The sequence below is a fragment of the Hoplias malabaricus genome, chromosome 14 (assembly GCF_029633855.1).
Source record: "Hoplias malabaricus isolate fHopMal1 chromosome 14, fHopMal1.hap1, whole genome shotgun sequence".
Classification (NCBI taxonomy): Eukaryota; Metazoa; Chordata; class Actinopteri; order Characiformes; family Erythrinidae; genus Hoplias; species Hoplias malabaricus.
Window position 1 is genome coordinate 27,874,465 of NC_089813.1, and position 16,642 is coordinate 27,891,106.

The window sequence follows — 16,642 nt, forward strand, 5'->3', positions numbered from 1 at the left end:
TAGTTTCCTGTAGTTGCACTTGAGCAATCTTGCGGCAGAAATATTGACTCTCACCAGAATATATGATGATACACAACAAAAGCAGGGCAGTTTCCACCAAACCACTTTACAGTAAATTAAATAAATGCCTTCAAAGGTGGGAACATCTGGGTTTGAAGCCAAGTTGGATTTACCCTTCTATTACTTTTCAGATAACGAGGTGGACGTTAGAATTCAAATAATGTAAAAGGGAAGAAAAACAAAACATTTGAGCTTAATATATAAATGGTATAATACGAATGTATGTACCATGCTAATTAGCATTCAAACCTCTGAATATTCTGTTTTGATACTGTCGGAGTCAAATTAGCCCGTGTCTGCTATGATCCCCAGGCTGTATGTGAACAGAGAGGTGAGGATTAAGCAGGCATCAGTCTGATTAAATCTGCTAGCTTGCTAAGAATGGACACTCATGGCTAATGCTGCTTGTATAACAACACACCTGTTTGGAATGACAGAAGAGGACAGACGTGAACTAAATACAAGCAACTAAACCAGAAACACATATGTAATGAGTTAACCTCTTCTGCCACAAACAGCTGGCTCACTGTAAATTTCCATTTGCGTCAACACACTGCACAACCAAGTTTGATGATAGGTTTTCACAAATTTTTAAACACTCCTGTGAAAGATATTGGTTTTCTAAAATGTTGATTCAATCTTCAAAACACTGTTTTAATTACACAACCATCAACACTCACAAAGACAAATATAATTATTTAATACTCACCCAATGGCATTGCTTACTATAAGTTAGTGTGAGTTAATACTCACAATAATACATTTGGACTGTTTCTATTGATGGGTTCATCATGTAATTATGCAAAATGTATAAGAGCAGGCACCCATTTGTAAACACCAGGAACAATACCTTAAAATAATCATTTAAAAATATGTAACTGAAATTAAATATATGACTTAACATCTAAATATAATATTAATGTTTCAGTATTTATACCCCCCCACATGTTCAAGATTATTTCTTAGATGTTGGTTGCATTTTTCATGTGTTAAATCATGATGGTGGACAGCACAGTGGAGGCTATATGGAGGACATATAAGAAGTGAGCCCTCCCTCACCAGTTTAGTGCTGTGTATAGTTCAGCACATTTCGCTCTGCTGTTTCTGAGTTTAGAGATGGCAGTGGAACAGACATGCTCAGTCCGCACACACACACTCGGGAATCTCCCCACCATGCAGACTCTAAACACACCCTACTTCATACCCAGTCTGCAAGGTTACTGTGTACAAAGGTGAACAGATGCCGAACAGTGGGTTCCATCTTTGCTGCAGTGTTGTGTTAGTGATAGTAGCAGTGTGGTGACATGTTTGTTCTGGAGATTCAGTACGTATAGCCCTCTAGTCACGTCTTGTCTCTTCTGCAACTATAAATAAAATGTGGGAGCTAATGGAAACTGGTTTCAGTGCTCAAGCCTTGATGATTGCATGGAAACTAAAAGGCCATCATACCTAACTGAGGACTTGTTTCCTGCTTTCTTCATACATTTGATCATTTTCATGGCGCATGTGTTTATATTCCAAAACTAGTTAGTTCAATTTTTCTACAAGACCCTTTTGATTCCTTCTTTTATTTACCTTTGAAATAAACAACTCATTCCCCTTTAAGGCTCATACTGTATATGACTGAGTGATTTTACATATACTTCTTTGGCTCTACCTCATGCAAAAAGCAACCAGAGATACGACACTCCTTAACCAGCAAGTTTTGTCTGTAGGTTAAATATTGGACCCATATAGGATTGCCATCCAGGGTCAGTGATGGGACCAGAACGGTTTAAACTCAGTGAGGGCTCCACTAAGTAGTTCTGGCTGGGGTGTCATATTGGTATAAAAATAAAGGGTGTTTTGACATCATGGGACAAACATATGAACCAGGTTACATGTGCTTAATATTCATATGCAAGCAAAATGCACACTCACACACATGACTGACTAGCTTCCACACATGACTATACATCTACAACTACATCTGCTGCCAATGGACTTACTGTATGACAAGAATAGTAACAGACATGCTTCATTAAGAAAAGCCTGGCTGACTTTACACATTTTCCATTGCATAAGCATTTCCATTTCCAAAGCTGTTTGCACTGACACTATGTCCCATGTTGGCACATGCACAAAGAAAATTCTCACCTTTTTTTGGTGACTGTTTTTTAGGAGAAGGTATAGGGGACCCAAATGCAGATACTAGAAGTGTGCAAAGATAAAAGTGGAATCTAGGGCAGACACATGCACACACACTTCTCATGTTAGTTGCATGACCTAATTATTGCCACCAAGTATATTCACATGACTGTCCGGGAGACAACCTAATAGTGACACGGCAGATAAGAAAAGTGAAGATATAATAATAATAATAATAATAATAATAATAATAATAATAAAACAGTTCATTAAATGTATATTTTGTATTAAAAAAACCTGCTTTTGAATGGAATCATGAGGTATGTTTAGTTTCTGACTTTTGTTGGTTTAGGTGTGTGCTCAGGCTACAAGGATAGTGTTGATTAAATATAGGAAACATATTGTCGCTGTGCAGTTTTGCACTGTGTACTCCAGTCATTACATAAGTCAGTCTGCTCTAACTGCTTGCTTGTTAGCCACACCAGCCTCATAGCTGCACTTCAAATACACTGTTTAAACATTATAAACAGTTTTATAGTTTGCTAATGATTGGCATAAATCAGCCTATTATGATAGGAACATCAGTTATAAACACTCAATCTCTCAACAAGGCTTCCAGACAAAATATGCATAAGATTACATAGCTAACCTAACTCTAAGACCCATTCATCTGTGACATACTGAAGTGTTTTGATCTTCATTAAATCCAGCTAAGTCCAAATGTGGTCAATTACTTCTACTGAGTTTATTAGGGACATGTTGTATTTATTATATATTTATTGTGCTCCGTTAGATGTATTTTACCTTCAGCAGCACAAATGTGAGTCTGTTTAGACTTTATTTTTAAACAAGACAAGTCTAGTGTGTCCTGTTCGTCACACTAGACAATTACAGGTCTATTTCTGCACAGCATGCATCAGTGACATGAGCAGCCTGTGGCACTTCTCATGTTACAGGTCTGTGTGTGAGACTGGAACAGGGGTCAGGAGGTAGAAAATAATTAGGAATAGACAACACTGACTTGGACTCCTGTAGTGCAAAATAGTCAAATCAAATTGCATGTGTATATCTGAAGAAAATATATATTGCTTTCCCTTATATTATTAAAATGTATACATTCTGTCAAATGTGTGGATTTTAAAAAAACAATTATTAATCTTTATCAATATTTTCATGTCTTCCTTTTGTAGTTGGATTTTGCATGTCAAAGACTCTGTGGAATTTAATGCATTATTCAAAATCACTTCTGTTAATTTCCAAGCTTCCAAACTTATTCTTTAAATTACAAACTCATTAAACAGTCAAAAATAATATGCTTTGTCACCAGTGAACACTAAACTGAACTGAAATCTTTGGGAACCTTACAAAACAAATGTGTAGTATAGTATCTGACTGAGGTGGAGTTTAATTGTAAACCTTTTTCAGTGTGTGTAGTATGCATTAAAGTATTATAAATATAGTATTAAAGTTTAAAGCCTTTTCCATTTCATACTTTCTTTGCCCCATTTTTACTTATCCTCAATGGTTGAGATCCCACAGGACCATCACAATACAGGTTTTATTTCGGTGGTGGACCATTTGCAGTGACCAGTGCTACTGCGTTGGTAAGAGAGGATCAGATACAACAGTGCTGCTGGAGTTTATAAACACTGTCCACTGTATTAGACTCACCTAACTTGTTGGTTCACTTTGTAGATGTAAAGTCAGAGACTGTAGTTCATCTGTGGCTGCACAGTTTATGCTGGTCCTCCTCAAGTCCTTCATCAGTGGTTAGCTGGATATTTTTGGTTGGTGGACTAGTTTCAGTGGACTGAGTGCTTTAAAAACTCCAGTAGCATGGCTGTGTCTGATCCAGCTAGGCTCCTGACCCACTGCAGGAAGAATTGACAGCATATATCTTGTCAACAATTAGAAGGATTCTCATGTATTGTATTTCCCCTGCAGACAGAATGTCAAGATGAACTTTTTATAGTGTTTTGAGTTTGGTCATTAAGTATGAGTTGACCACCTGTTGTCAGATTTAATTTATCAACTGTGAAAAACAGCAGAAAACCAGTACATTAATATAATAATAACATTTCTCATATAATTTTTAAAAGCAGAGATTGAAATATGTCTTTAAATTTAATGTGTGCTAAAGTGCATTCCATTATTTTGGGAGAGATGACTAGAATAATGAGAAGCCAAAAGGATTTATCTTTGGGACAAAATTTTCAACTGGATGTAACTGGAGGACCTTATTAGTGCTCAGTTGTTTTTTAATTTTGTAGGTTCTGTAGCTTTGTGGGAGGGAATATGAGAAAAAGATTACTATGACCATACTCAGTGTGGGCTCACATCTCTCTCCACTTGAAAAGAAAGAAAAAAATGTCATATTTGTATATTCACCCTGGTAGAAGAGATAAACATTTGTTTATCTTAATAACTTGTTTCTATTCACGAAAAAAGCTGTCAATGATCTGTCAATGCTCAAGAATGCTTTTACAATCAAAGAACACAAACAGATTAAACAGGAAGTTTAAACATGGTGATCACACATGTGAAAGCTGCATTTAAAGACAAGGTAGCAAAGATTTCGTCAGGATAGTGAGGGGCATCCCAACACAATGTTCAGATAAAATCTTGCAGCTCAGAGAAAGCTCAAGTAAAGGGATGGTAAGCTTAGAGAAGACACAAATAATGGCTAAAATTTAAATTAATAGTTTTGCTTTATCCATTATGTGGATCCTCAAAAGATACTTCTTGTTTTACTAAAACCTTTATTTAACGAACATTGGTTTCATTAATTCATTCATCTATTTCAGTCAACACTTTATCCTGATGAGGGTCATGATAGGCCCTTTCCAGAATCAATGGGTGCCAGCCCAGAGCAGGGCTACATTTATTTTAGATGCATTTGTTAATTTCAACAACCGGCTTGCTACCAGAAAGCTTAGAAAATATGTTGGTAGGACAAACACCTCCTCTTGTTTTTTATGCCATGAATACTGTTTACCTCATTTTACAATAACTTACATCATTCCATGTGGGTTGCAGTAATCTTAAAGGTTAAATTACATTTTATTTTATAGTTTAAATTTCTCCTTGCTCTCCTATACCAACACAATATTAACAACAGGCTGCTTTGCATTATCAGCCTGTCAGGAGTCACTGCAACATGCTGTTTTTGTAGCTAAAACAGCTTGTTATCCAGCAGTCAGCATCGATATGATACACAGCTGTGTGTTCCCAGGATGTGAAAGTGTAAAGATTAAATCTGCAGAGAAATATGGCTGTGGTAGCAGATGTGCCAAGGCTCTTGCATTTCCATATTTTAAGAACAAAATATATATAACCACAAATCCATATAGAATAGACACATACATAAAGTTATATGGAAAAGTTTGCGTGCTTTGGTTAAATGCATTCTTGATATTTTAAGTGAAAATACATGAACTTCTTCTACAGAGAACAAATTTCTGCAGTTTCCTATTCAATTACTACGTAATAGCTTTTTTGTAGAGCTATTTAGTAAAGATTGCGGGAATATAATATAGGGAATATAGCATTAAAAAAACTGATAAAATATTCTAACGGTAATAAAGGCTCATTTACATTCCACTTTCCAGTATTTCTTACTGTTCATGAAGACTTCATTCACGCAATTCTTGCTTGGATTTCTCTGCTTGACTGCCCTCTGGTGGACGTGAATCATAAAGTTGTATTATGTTGTGGTCCAGTAGCTGCTGGCGTCTTCTAGCCACGCTAAGAGTTCTTTGAAGTCTGGCCTTTCTGCTGCAGGTCCACTCCAGCACTTCAACATGATTTTATAAATGTGGGGTGGGCATTTGTCTGGAGCAGGCATTCTGTATCCAGATGAGATCAGGTTGTAAATTTCATGGTTGACGTAGCCTGACAAAATACATCCAGAAGAAAAAACCTCTGAAAAAAATAAAGCATTCAGCCTTTGCTTACAAAGTATAATGAGCCCTGGTACACAGTTCTGTACAGTAGAACAGACCTATTCCACCAATGACTAATAAGAAGAGGTGTCCAATCTTTTGACTGGTACTGTAGGTAGGCAAACAATAATAAATGTGAGCTTTCACACCACACGTTTTCCAGAAATAATATTCAGAGATGATATGTACGCAGTCATTCTCCTACATCTGAAGAGATGGTGTTTTTGCAGCTATATATTAATTTAAAAAAACATAAGCAAAACATAGCATCTGAGTTATAGCTTGGTTAATATTAGTGGAGGTTTAATGTCTTTCTTGATTATGTCTATATCCACAGTCTAGTTTCATTTTTAAAATATACAAATATACATGCTTAAAAAAAATGACAAATCAAAAAGGACAGTCAAATCTAATTCCCCAATTTCAAACACATGCACATATATACAGTGATACATGTCTTAAATTATTTGTAATTGACTAAGTTCAGAATTATTAGCTGCATGTTAAATCCACTTTAAACTTCTACTGAGCACTCGCAAAGGTTTAGCATCTATGTCAAAAAAGTAGCTTCTCACAGTGCAAAGGGGGAGTGGGCAAAGAGGAGTGGGTTTTTCAGTCGGAACACACTCGCCCTCATCAACACAACACAAAATATGCATCCCACTGAATCGCTGGACGTTTATGACAGACTATCTACATAGTCATAGCATTGAAAAGATTAAGATTTCAGTGAGTGATAAAAAGAGCTTAAAATGCACTCTTTCTTTTCAACGTTAATAGCCTAACCATAGGGTAAAATATGTTACAAGATTTTATCCAGAAATTTTAAGCATTGTGAAGATTTTTTTTTTGTTTGTTTTGGCTTTCACTTATAATAGTGCTGGGCGATGTGAGCACAAATCAATATCACAATTAATTGTACATTTTACCACGATTACAATTAATGAACGATTATTTGTTTTTTGTATTTTTGACCCTCATAGTTCAGTGATGAGGCTTGTACTGTAAACATGCTCCAGTATTAAAGCTGGGATATTTTTTCTAATGTTGCTAGGAGCTTGTTCCTCTCTTTTTCTGAGTAATGTTTATATTTGGTGTGTGATTGCACTTTGGTTACTGAAACAGTTTTTTCTCAGATTTTACATTTGACATCTTTTTGTTCAGTGTCTTAATTTTACTTAATTACAGTCAAAAACAGCACGTCCAAACTACAGACACTGTGTTTAACTTTGGTATGAGTTGCTCGAGTCGCTCGGTCAGCCTCTGCATTTAGGTTTCTTCCATGTGGTAGATAGGGGCAGAATCACGTGACAACAGCTTGGTAGCATGACACATGAACACACAGTGGGGACATAAGAGAATAATTGATAAAATAGATATAGACAAGATTATGTTGATTAGAAGTTAATTTTCGATTAATTGCCAAGCCCTAACTTATAAAGTACTTTGTTCGATGTTGTTTTTCCCATTGCAATGTAAATTGCATCCCATCACAATGCATTCTACGCAAGTTCTGCTACTGAAATGGACATATTTATTAACAGGTCCACTTAAACAACAGAGGGCTCATTTAACACACTTCACTTCAGTTAATACAGAAATTGAACCACCCTTAAGATGTTGTTGGGGATTCCCCTGAGGGGATATGGCGAAGTGGGCGAGGGCAAGTTAACACCAGAATTTAAAGGCAGGGATTGTCTGTCTTGTTTGCTTCTATTCTACCCCATGTAACAAAGCATGTTTAGCATCTTATATAAGTTTAAAACATATAGCACACATTATAGAGGCAGAGACAAAGTTCATCACCCTGCCATATCTCCCCTATAATTCAAAAGGTTTGTGTTTACTGATCTACAGTAAATGCAGTAGATATAAAAGGAAACAGAAAATGTACTTGGATAAGGGCATCCACCGTAAGAGAAGACTTCATACAGTAGGACTCCATAAGACCACACATCAGATTTGTTGGAGAATCGTCCGTGGCTAATGGCCTCAGGAGCACTCCACTTATATGGAATCATCTTGTCTTCAGACAGGTAAAAAGGCTCCTACAAAAAACATGTAAACGAGTTTGTGTGTTACTGTAGTAGCAGTCACTACATCAGGTACTTTCCGCAAGTACAAGTATATTGCCTGGAATGTGAAGCTCCTGTAATGGATATTCAGCTTCTGTAACAATGGGTAATATATACATTTTCTTTATACAGACAAATAAACCTAATATTTACCAGTCCTTTGTTTATCTGGAATAAAACACATTTACGATCAGATCCAGAGTTTCCTGTTAATGGTTCACATTTATTTTTTTTAAGTGTCCTAAACCTGTAATTACTATGACTCATCGTTGCCCTAAACCACCCTACATGTGCACATCTTCTACATCAACAACACACTGATCAGTATGTTACACTGACTGTGTTCGGTTTCTGTGAACAATGTAATTTGAATTTGCGGTTGTAATTTCTAAGTGTAGTTTTAAATCTTCCCCAAGCGCCTCCACCACTACACCCAATAAAAAAAAATTGTGATTTTAACTTGACTGTTATGAAAAGTGAATCAGTTTCCACAATTGAAGTGATAAACATTATGAGTATGAAACTGCATGAGTGTTGCAAATTACGAAGCCCAAAATAATTTGATTCTACGACAAACATTTTCCTAATTCCTAGAAAGAATGGATAATAAAATGTTCAACCATGTCTAATTCCTACTAGTGGTACAGCCAGTCAGCTCCTAAACAAAACATTTTAAGAGGGATAACCTGAAACGGCTGCATATGAACCTAGGTTCCTAGGAACCCTGCTCACTATGGCCCCCTCACTGCTGTTCTGCATCACACACATCAAATTCAGTTAGTTTTACATGCTTACAGTTGTTTTATGTACAGTTGTGTATAAGATTCTCACCTTGATTACTCTTGCCAGGCCAAAATCAGCCACTTTGCAGATGTAGTCCTCCCCCACCAGAACATTGCGTGCTGCCAGGTCTCTGTGGATACTGTTGTGCTCTTCTAGATAGGCCATCCCATCAGCCACCTGGCTCACCATGTCGGTGAGAGCCTGTGGATCTAAGCTCTGCCCCTCCTGACCTGCACACAGAGCCAAAGAAAAACAAATTTACTGAATTTGAAGCAGTCACTGGTGCAGACTGAACATGAAAAGAAGTGAGTCGGAGAGACTCTGAATCATTTTCAATTGGTTGTTGTGAACAGGGAGGTTTAGACAGGGGGAGGTTGCTGTACTTTTTGAATGTTATGGTATTTTGACCAAGGCATGTAAACAAATGTTTTATTCAGACCCCACAGAACTGATTCAATATTTCAATATTAGTGCCATAAAACCACACATATCATAGTGCATCAAGATTCACTTGCATTAGTTATATTTAATAAAAATTATACAAACACCAGAACGAACACTCGTTACATTTCTAGTACTGTCTGTATTACACCATTGTTTAATCAGTTCTTTCACTTTGTATAATTTAGAGATATTCAGAGTGTTTTACAAATGATCTTGCATCCAAACTAAGATGTTAAATCATCATGAAATCAAATACCTGTGAAGTCAGGGATGTCCTCTGTTAGTACTTAGTAAATAAAATTAATGTGACTGTAATATTTAGCCTGAAAAATTCTAAAGTAATTTTTGCAGTTTTTGTTCTAGCTTTAAACAACCCTTTTTAAATACAGTTAAATATCTTTCTTTCTCTGGTCTCCCTGTGACCTAAATAGTGTGCTAATGATTTCTAAAGTCATTAAAATAAATTAGGCTAAATTGAGTAACGAGTTTTTTTTTTTTTTTCCAGAAGTGTTATTAGCTCATGCTGTGTAGGCTCTTAGTGCTCTCAGGATGTAGTTCCATCTGCCCCAGAACACTTCTTAATTTAATGCTTCTAACAGCTGCTTCGAAAAGCATGTATATTTCTCAGTGTTTTATAGTTTAAAAAGAATATATATTACAACGGATTTATCTTTACCATGATAATATATACACAATAATACTTAGATACTTTATATAAATTACCTCCCATATTTAACATTTCTATTGAATACTGAAGTTTTGTGTTTGTCCTTATGTACATTACTTAATTAGGCTCTATCTGTGAAAGTGTTTTTGTTGTTTATTATTCTGTTTTCAAACATTAGCATTTTAGTCTGCACCAGGAACATTCACATGCTGACCGATGCTTGATGTCATAAGAAGTTCCAATACAGTTCTAGCAAAAAGTTACAAATTTGCTGCCACAGGAAGACACCAAGACGTTTGTTTTGACCTGTGATTTTCAAAAATAATACGACTACAGTTTTATCACACTGAACCTATAGAACATTTCTATGTTATGTGGCAAGTGATGGAAATGATTTATCTCAGGAGTTGGAGGTTGGAGCTAATGCTGACTTCGCAGGAAGCTGAGCAGGTTGCCTTTCTCCATGAGCTCAGTGATGATGTAGTAGGGGATGCTGTTACTGCAGATAGCAAACAGACAGATGAGGTGTCTGTGTCGCAGCTTCTTCAGAATCTGAGTCTCCAGCTGGAACTCCCTCTGGTCCAGAGAGTCTAAAACAAACAAAGACACACACATCAGCAAAGCAACAGCATGGAGCCAGCTGGAACAAACATCTTTCTTCAGCTGAGCAATTATGCAGATATGGGGTTTTCAAAAAAACCCTTTCAATTAGCAGTTAAAGGTGAATTCCTTGGGTATTCATCTATTTCAAAATAGACGTAGCGATGACTGACAGCTCATTCCTGGGCTCCCACTGGCGCTGCTATTGTATGGGGAGTCAGTAATTTGTGTGTAAAAATCAAAGACAATATAACAGAATGTGATCTCTCAGGGTGGATCACACTCCTCCATCACTCAATTCAAGGCTAGCCATTACAGTTCTCCTCCAAGCATGCTGAACTGAAGTGTTTCAGTGTTTCGCTGGAAGTACATGCTAGTTTTCACCTTCTAACCTTGATCTTCTAGCTTTCTGATCCATCTTGCTCGAAAAACTGACCATAAGTACAAGAAAGTTGAAATAGGAAAATACAAAGAAAATGAAAACTAAAAACATATACAATTCTGCATTGTATTTAAATATTCAAACTGAACTGAAGACAGTTATTAGCAACAACACTTATGTGACATAAAACAAATGTGACATTATGTACTAGACTTTCAGGAAGGCCTCATCTGCCTCACCTGGTGACTTACCTGATGACTCACTTCTGTCACTGAAGATAAGAACAGGAAACACAACATTTATATCATTTTTCAGGGGTGAAACCATGGCAAATATTTCTTGGGGATTTACTACAGTAAACACTACATATATTTATTTGATGTCTTAGTGTAGTGTCACAATAACAATAATAATAATACAATTAACAATAATAATAATTTACCATTGTTTCTGAGTATCTTGATAGCCACCCTGACTATGCCTTTCCAGGTGCCACGATAAACATCAGCAAAAAAGCCACTGCCCAGCAGTTCCTCCAGGACAAATTGCTCCTTTGGTAGCTCCCAATCATCCACAGTAGAGTGAGATAGGTCCTGTGGTTTTGGCTCTGGCTTCAGCACAGAAAAACATGGTATGAATAAAGATAAACTAAACACATTTTGCTCCTCAAATCTAGAAAGAGTTATTTGTAATATTTTTGTTCAAATTGTGATTACTCTAAATGATGATATGTTTGTTCTAAGTGATGTTTAAATTTACCCACAAATGTTCTAAAATGTAAACATTTTTCTTAGCTCATGTACTACTGTGGGAATTAAGAGATACAAATTTTTGGGGATACACAGAGTAAAAAAAATTAGTTTACACAAATGCTTTAGTAAGTTTTCCAAGAGTACAAAAAGATGATCACATTGAGTTTGAGGGTTTTGTATGACAGTAACTATAAGAAAACAAGAGCAAAGAGAAACTAGGCAAGCCTAGTTTTGCCGGACCTCCATTTGCCATATATTCATTGTCACAGAGGTTTTCTGGCATTTCAAAAACAGGAAAGCCCAAAATACATACCCTTGTCATTGGAAGGTCTGGAGAAGCTTTGGTGCTTCATATCAATAATACAATAATAACAAATAACGAATAATTTTGTCGTTGCTGTCACTGTGTGTATGATCATGAAAGCCTGTTATTTTATGTTCATACAAAGCTACAAACCTGAAGCACTGTGTTGAAATGACATTAAAGCAACTCGATTGCCAGAAAGCAGCAAGATAACATTTAAGTTTTTGAACATTTCTAAAACCAAGCACCTTAACATTTTATCATCCAAGTGATCAATACTTGGTAAATGAACAGGGCATTGCTGGGAACTAGATATTTATTACTGACTTACATTTCTATAAGGGTCCGACTCAATAACATTCAACACATTTCTGTTTAAGGCTCCAGTAAAACACTGAACTGTACCACAGTGGATGGTGGACAGAACTGAAACGGTGCGAGTGTTTCCCAATTCAGCTCTCAACAGTCCAAACCCCTGAACACTTGAACATGCATTTTTAGGTCATAAAAAGAGCACTTGTCCAATTGAAATATGGCTGAACTAACAGCAGACGGTGCAGTGTAGTGATCCCACCTTAAGTTCTCTCTGTGAAATACGACTGAATTAAAAGTTCCTACTCGCGCATGTGCATTTCAACTTTAGGGGTCAGTCAGTCAGTCGGTCAGTAAGCGCATATGCCTGTTCTAGGCCGGCCTGGCAGGCGGTCACGCAAAAAAATGTAGCAGACATATGAAAACAATGTTTGTGACTGAATAATATTGTAAGTGTTTAACACATTTTTACACCCTCAGAAAAACTGTCGCTGTGGTGGAACAAAGGGCATAAATTTGCTCTTGACATTGGTGGGGACCTATGAAACTACACAAAAATTCTACACTTTTTTTTTTCTCTTTTCTCTGTGATAAAACGATAAACGACTCTGCCACTTATGCTATTCTATGTGCTTTTAAATTATTCAAAATAAAAATATATAATTTAATTAATTATTTATATAATGTTAAATTAATGTTAAACTAATGACTGACAAAGAAGTTGGCAGTTTGTGGTGTAATTTCCAAGCCCTGTGTTTCATAGCTACAGACAAATTTAGCCTGGTGTATTCTGTGCGCCAAATCCTAGCATTTCCATTAACATTATTATGATGGACTCATTAGCAAACTTGACTTTCAGTGACTTACAAGTTTCTTTGAAAAATAGCTACTTATGTCCACCTTCTTTTTTACTGCCATCCTCACTCGCTTTTGCACCCGAGTCTTGGACAGTAAGTCTCTCATACTGGATAGTTTTCCTTCCAGTTTTGGTGCTGCTAACAACCAAACATAGCTATAGTCTCAGGCACAGCCAATCACACTGGCCATATGTATAACGGTGAGGTAGGACTTGAGTAGAGGACAAGATTTAACCCTTTCTGCACTTCTAGGTTAATGAGATGTTGACAGATCGGGTTTTTATTTTTTGGAGGGGTTCAAATTATTGGTGGGGACAATTCAATAATCGCTGGATATTGGTGGGGAGATGTCACCTCCGTCCATGCTAATTCTATGCCCTTGGGTGTTACCTTTTGCTGTCATTGAGTTGGAACCCTCAAAAGGGTCATATTCAATACCTTTAATAAGGGAACATAACCGCACCATATTCTATATTAATTGTAGATTTTTAAGGTGTGTTTATTTCATATGCCTTTTGAAAAACCAGGATATATAATATTCATTCATTCGTTGTCTGTAACTGTTTATCCAGTTCAGGGTCGCAGTGAACCCAACCCAGAATCACTGGGCACAAGGCGAACACACCCTGGAGGGGACACCAGTCCTTCACAGGTCAATACACACTTACACCTACGGACACTTTGGGGTTGCCAAACCACCTACCAACATGTGTTTTTGGACTGTGGGAGGAAACCCGAGGAAACCCACGTGGACACAGGGAGAACACACCAAACTCCTCTCAGACAGTCACAGGAGAGTAGAATGTAATGTACCTTAAGGGAACACAACTGGACTTCAGCATCATTATTGTACTTTTAATGATACATTTACACTGTTTGTACCTTTAGTGACAATAAAGTACCTGTAAGGTACCTTTATTTCTGAGGGTGTAGAAATCCACAGCCCTGACCACATGATAATAGAAGCCATACCTCACTCACTTACTCACTCATGGCATTAAAATAGCAGCAAAATCATTTATGAATACAATTACATCATGACATGTGTTTTCTTGGCAGTAGCAGTAGAGCTCTTCTTCATATTACAGATGTTTCTTGGTAGTCATTTTTTTCACTCTAGTTCCCTTAAACTGAACATATGAGCCTTTGTGTGATGTAGCCATATATACGCACACGCAGACACACACGCAGACACACTCACTCGTGTGCAGGGTTCTGTGAGGCAGATCCTGGAATTGAGAGAATGGCTTTTGTAATGCTCCAGCAACTCCTCAATCTCACGGAAAGTGCAGTTTTCCTTTACGTAGAAACCATCCTCACCTTCATAAACCTTAAAGTGCTTCACCTCTGTATCACTCACCCGAACTAACAGCAAGAGAGAGAAAGAAGCACAGAGTGTCAGAGAACATGAGATGATATATAATGAAAGCAGACATTCAACACAATGTCACTCATACAAAAGTGTGAGTGCATGTGAGAATATTCCAAGCAAGTGCCATCCATTTCTTTGCATCTAAAATGATGCCGTGCTAATTTGTATTATTATTTTGGGCATCTACTTCCTTTATGTGAGAGGCATGCTATATAGCGCCATGTTTTAGGTATTTGAGAAAAGTATGGTTTAGTTGTATCTGTTCAAATGTTTTAAGTTTTTAACGATCAATTACTATTTTAAATATTTGCCTAAATTATTGCCTTTTGTTGATTATATGGGTTGACTATCAGACTCTAGGAAAAGGTCATGAAGAATGCAGTATGTTGATTAGAAGCAAGTTTTCTAGATATAGTTTAGTATGTTTTGCTTAACTGGGGGCAAGTAGAACAAAACAAACCACTCACCAGAGAGCACACAGCACGTCTGGACCTTCCCACTGTGGCGCAGTAGAAATGCACCAACAGAATTACCTGGAGTCAAAAGCAAGTTATGGGACTCCAAGCGATTCAGAACGGCAAAATACCAACTGAAAAAAATAGCACATGGTATATTTCCACAGACTAAACACATTCTTCTTTCACTAGTGAAATAGTTAATAAAAGGCAGCACAACTGTTAGCCACTTCTAGGATGTATTCAGTTATTACAGGACATCAGGTAACATAAGACAATTTATTATATTATAAGAGAAGAGTGGGCAGGGTAACCAAAAGCCATCCTCATGGATCCTATGAAATAAAGACTATAGATGCAAGAACCAAGAACAATACACCCACTGTGTTGGATTTCCTTCTCGAAGGAATTTTATCATTCTTCAGATTTTTTTCAACTGACAAAACCTATGTTGGGGCCTTGCTTTCTTTCAATTAGCCAAGGCCAAAAGCTTGTTAGGATCTGAAGCCCTACCTGTTTTTACATTTTTAGATATGTGTAAGTATTTTTTTGGACAGTGTAATTCCATATAGTTTTCTCTTAAAAAATTAACTTCCAACAGCCAAGGTTTCTCATCTCCTAAACCTAAGGAACCAATCTAGTCGAAGTGCATGGCAATTTCGAGCTGCAGACAAATGGTGGAAGAAGTTTGAGGTGGAGATATATGAAGAAGAACTTCACATTTACTTGCTGACTTTAGGTACTGAAAAGGGATGATACATATTTCATGTTCTATATTTTTGGCCCCATTGCCAGTAGTTATCCCGAGTTAAAAATAAAGACTGAAAGATAAACTGTGTAAAGACTGAGTCTCAAACGGCTTCCTACTCTAATGCTCTAGATATCACTAATTAAATAATGGTTTCTATTCCAGAACTTTCTGAAACATTTATCTTCAACTAAGCTGCAGTACTGCCACTGAGATAATTAAAGAACAATTTAGGTATAGTTTCGTGACCTAGGGAGTGCGCTACAAAGCCAGTATTAAGCCATTTGGGATTAAATCTCGTTTTACTCACGGTTGTTCGTCCACCGTTTGTCGTCTCGCCAGAAAGTTTGAAGGCACGAAGCCTACCGTTTCTGAGAGTCCCCCCGGATTGAGCTTCTTCACCTGCCACCACTCTCCTGACCGTTGGAGCACCTTAAATAAGTCTCCTGACTCGAAAGAGAGCTCGTCTTCAGCCCGACCCCTGAATGACCACAGCGCTTTATAGACCACCTCGCCGTCATTAACCGACTGAAGTGTGTTTTTATGGACGACTCTATGAGCGTCTTCTCTCGGCTCTGAATTTGTTTTTCCATTCTGTGAAGTTCCGCTGTTTTCTTCGTCGCTCTTTCCTCGCTTTAACAGACGGGAGAAAAGAATCCGCAAGTTCTGGAAATTTGGACAAGGACAGCGAACATCGTCCTCCGGGCTTTTCATTTTTGCAAATGTGCTCGGTGAAAACGAAGGGGAGTCGCGTGCCGGATGG

The 16,642-nt window shown here is 37.2% G+C and overlaps 1 protein-coding gene across 4 annotated transcripts; it reads right to left on the bottom strand.

Annotated features, from left to right (window-relative positions):
- Positions 1 to 3,389: 3,389 nt before the first annotated feature.
- On the bottom strand, positions 3,390 to 16,642 carry ptk6a (PTK6 protein tyrosine kinase 6a). Of its 4 annotated transcripts, none has more exons than XM_066644532.1 (8): positions 16,190 to 16,642; positions 15,144 to 15,265; positions 14,506 to 14,669; positions 11,522 to 11,690; positions 10,529 to 10,687; positions 9,035 to 9,216; positions 8,041 to 8,176; positions 3,390 to 6,032 (listed from the first exon to the last, which is right to left on the bottom strand). In XM_066644532.1, the coding sequence occupies exons 1-8, from the start codon at positions 16,591 to 16,593 to the stop codon at positions 5,983 to 5,985; spliced, it is 1,386 nt and encodes a 461-aa protein (XP_066500629.1). In that variant the 5' UTR covers positions 16,594 to 16,642; the 3' UTR covers positions 3,390 to 5,982. The 4 variants fall into 4 exon arrangements, with proteins under 4 accessions (XP_066500629.1, XP_066500627.1, XP_066500626.1 ...); XM_066644530.1 differs by having other exon boundaries at positions 3,392 to 6,108; XM_066644529.1 differs by having other exon boundaries at positions 3,392 to 6,108; positions 8,023 to 8,176.